Source organism: Hippocampus comes, unplaced genomic scaffold (genome assembly GCF_001891065.2).
Source record: "Hippocampus comes isolate QL1 unplaced genomic scaffold, H_comes_QL1_v1.1 C16646112, whole genome shotgun sequence".
In the NCBI taxonomy this organism is placed as follows: Eukaryota; Metazoa; Chordata; class Actinopteri; order Syngnathiformes; family Syngnathidae; genus Hippocampus; species Hippocampus comes.
In genome coordinates this window covers 1-638 of record NW_017835701.1, presented here as the reverse complement: position 1 = coordinate 638, position 638 = coordinate 1, and the positions used below count along the sequence as shown (strand labels likewise).

The window sequence follows — 638 nt, the reverse complement described above, 5'->3', positions numbered from 1 at the left end:
CCCGTCGGCCCCGAAGATTCCCGACGGGCCCGGTCTCATGTCGCTGGCCGCGCGGGCCTCCAGCACCTGGCTCTTGACGTCGGACATCTTGCTGCGCACCTCGGCCATCTGCGCCTTGAGGCGGACGAGAACCGCAGAGTCTGGGGGGGAGCGGCGCACCACCTGCGGACGGTGCTCCCGTTCTTTCCTGGAGGGTAAACTGGCTGGAGGGGACACGGAGAAACGGCGGGTCGTTGGCTTTTGGCTTCCGCTGTACGAGGGGCGCGTCTGGCGCCGCTGCGCACACCTTGGCCGTGTAGGAGGGATGCCGCATGACGAGGCTGAAGGCCCCACAGGGACTCGGTGTTGTTGTGCTCCTTCAGATCCAGCAGCTGGATGAGGATGACGGGGTCGATGTCCAGGAGGCTGCCGCCGGTCGCGCCGCCGCCAGCAGCGGCGGCGGAAGACGCCCCGCCTCCTCCGCTGGCGGCCCGGCCAATGGCGGAGCTGAGAAGTGCGGAACGCAGACAGGAGCTGGCGCCGCCTGAGGAGGAGGCAGAAGAGACAATGTCAACAGGACAACGCGTTAGATCAAGTCTGGGATTGACTTTTGACAACATTCGGGACTCCACTTCATCCGAATTTGTCGTTGCCTTTTG

General features: G+C 65.2%; 1 protein-coding gene across 1 annotated transcript; it reads right to left on the bottom strand.

The window, feature by feature from the left end:
• Positions 1 to 9: 9 nt before the first annotated feature.
• LOC109508826 (E3 ubiquitin-protein ligase TRIM37-like) lies at positions 10 to 632 on the bottom strand (the record flags this gene model as incomplete). The annotated part of the gene is made up of 2 exons (XM_019858781.1): positions 287 to 632; positions 10 to 203 (listed from the first exon to the last, which is right to left on the bottom strand). Coding segments are annotated over exons 1-2 (507 nt in total), but the record flags the coding sequence as incomplete, so codon positions are not given.
• Between the last annotated feature and the right edge of the window lie 6 nt (positions 633 to 638).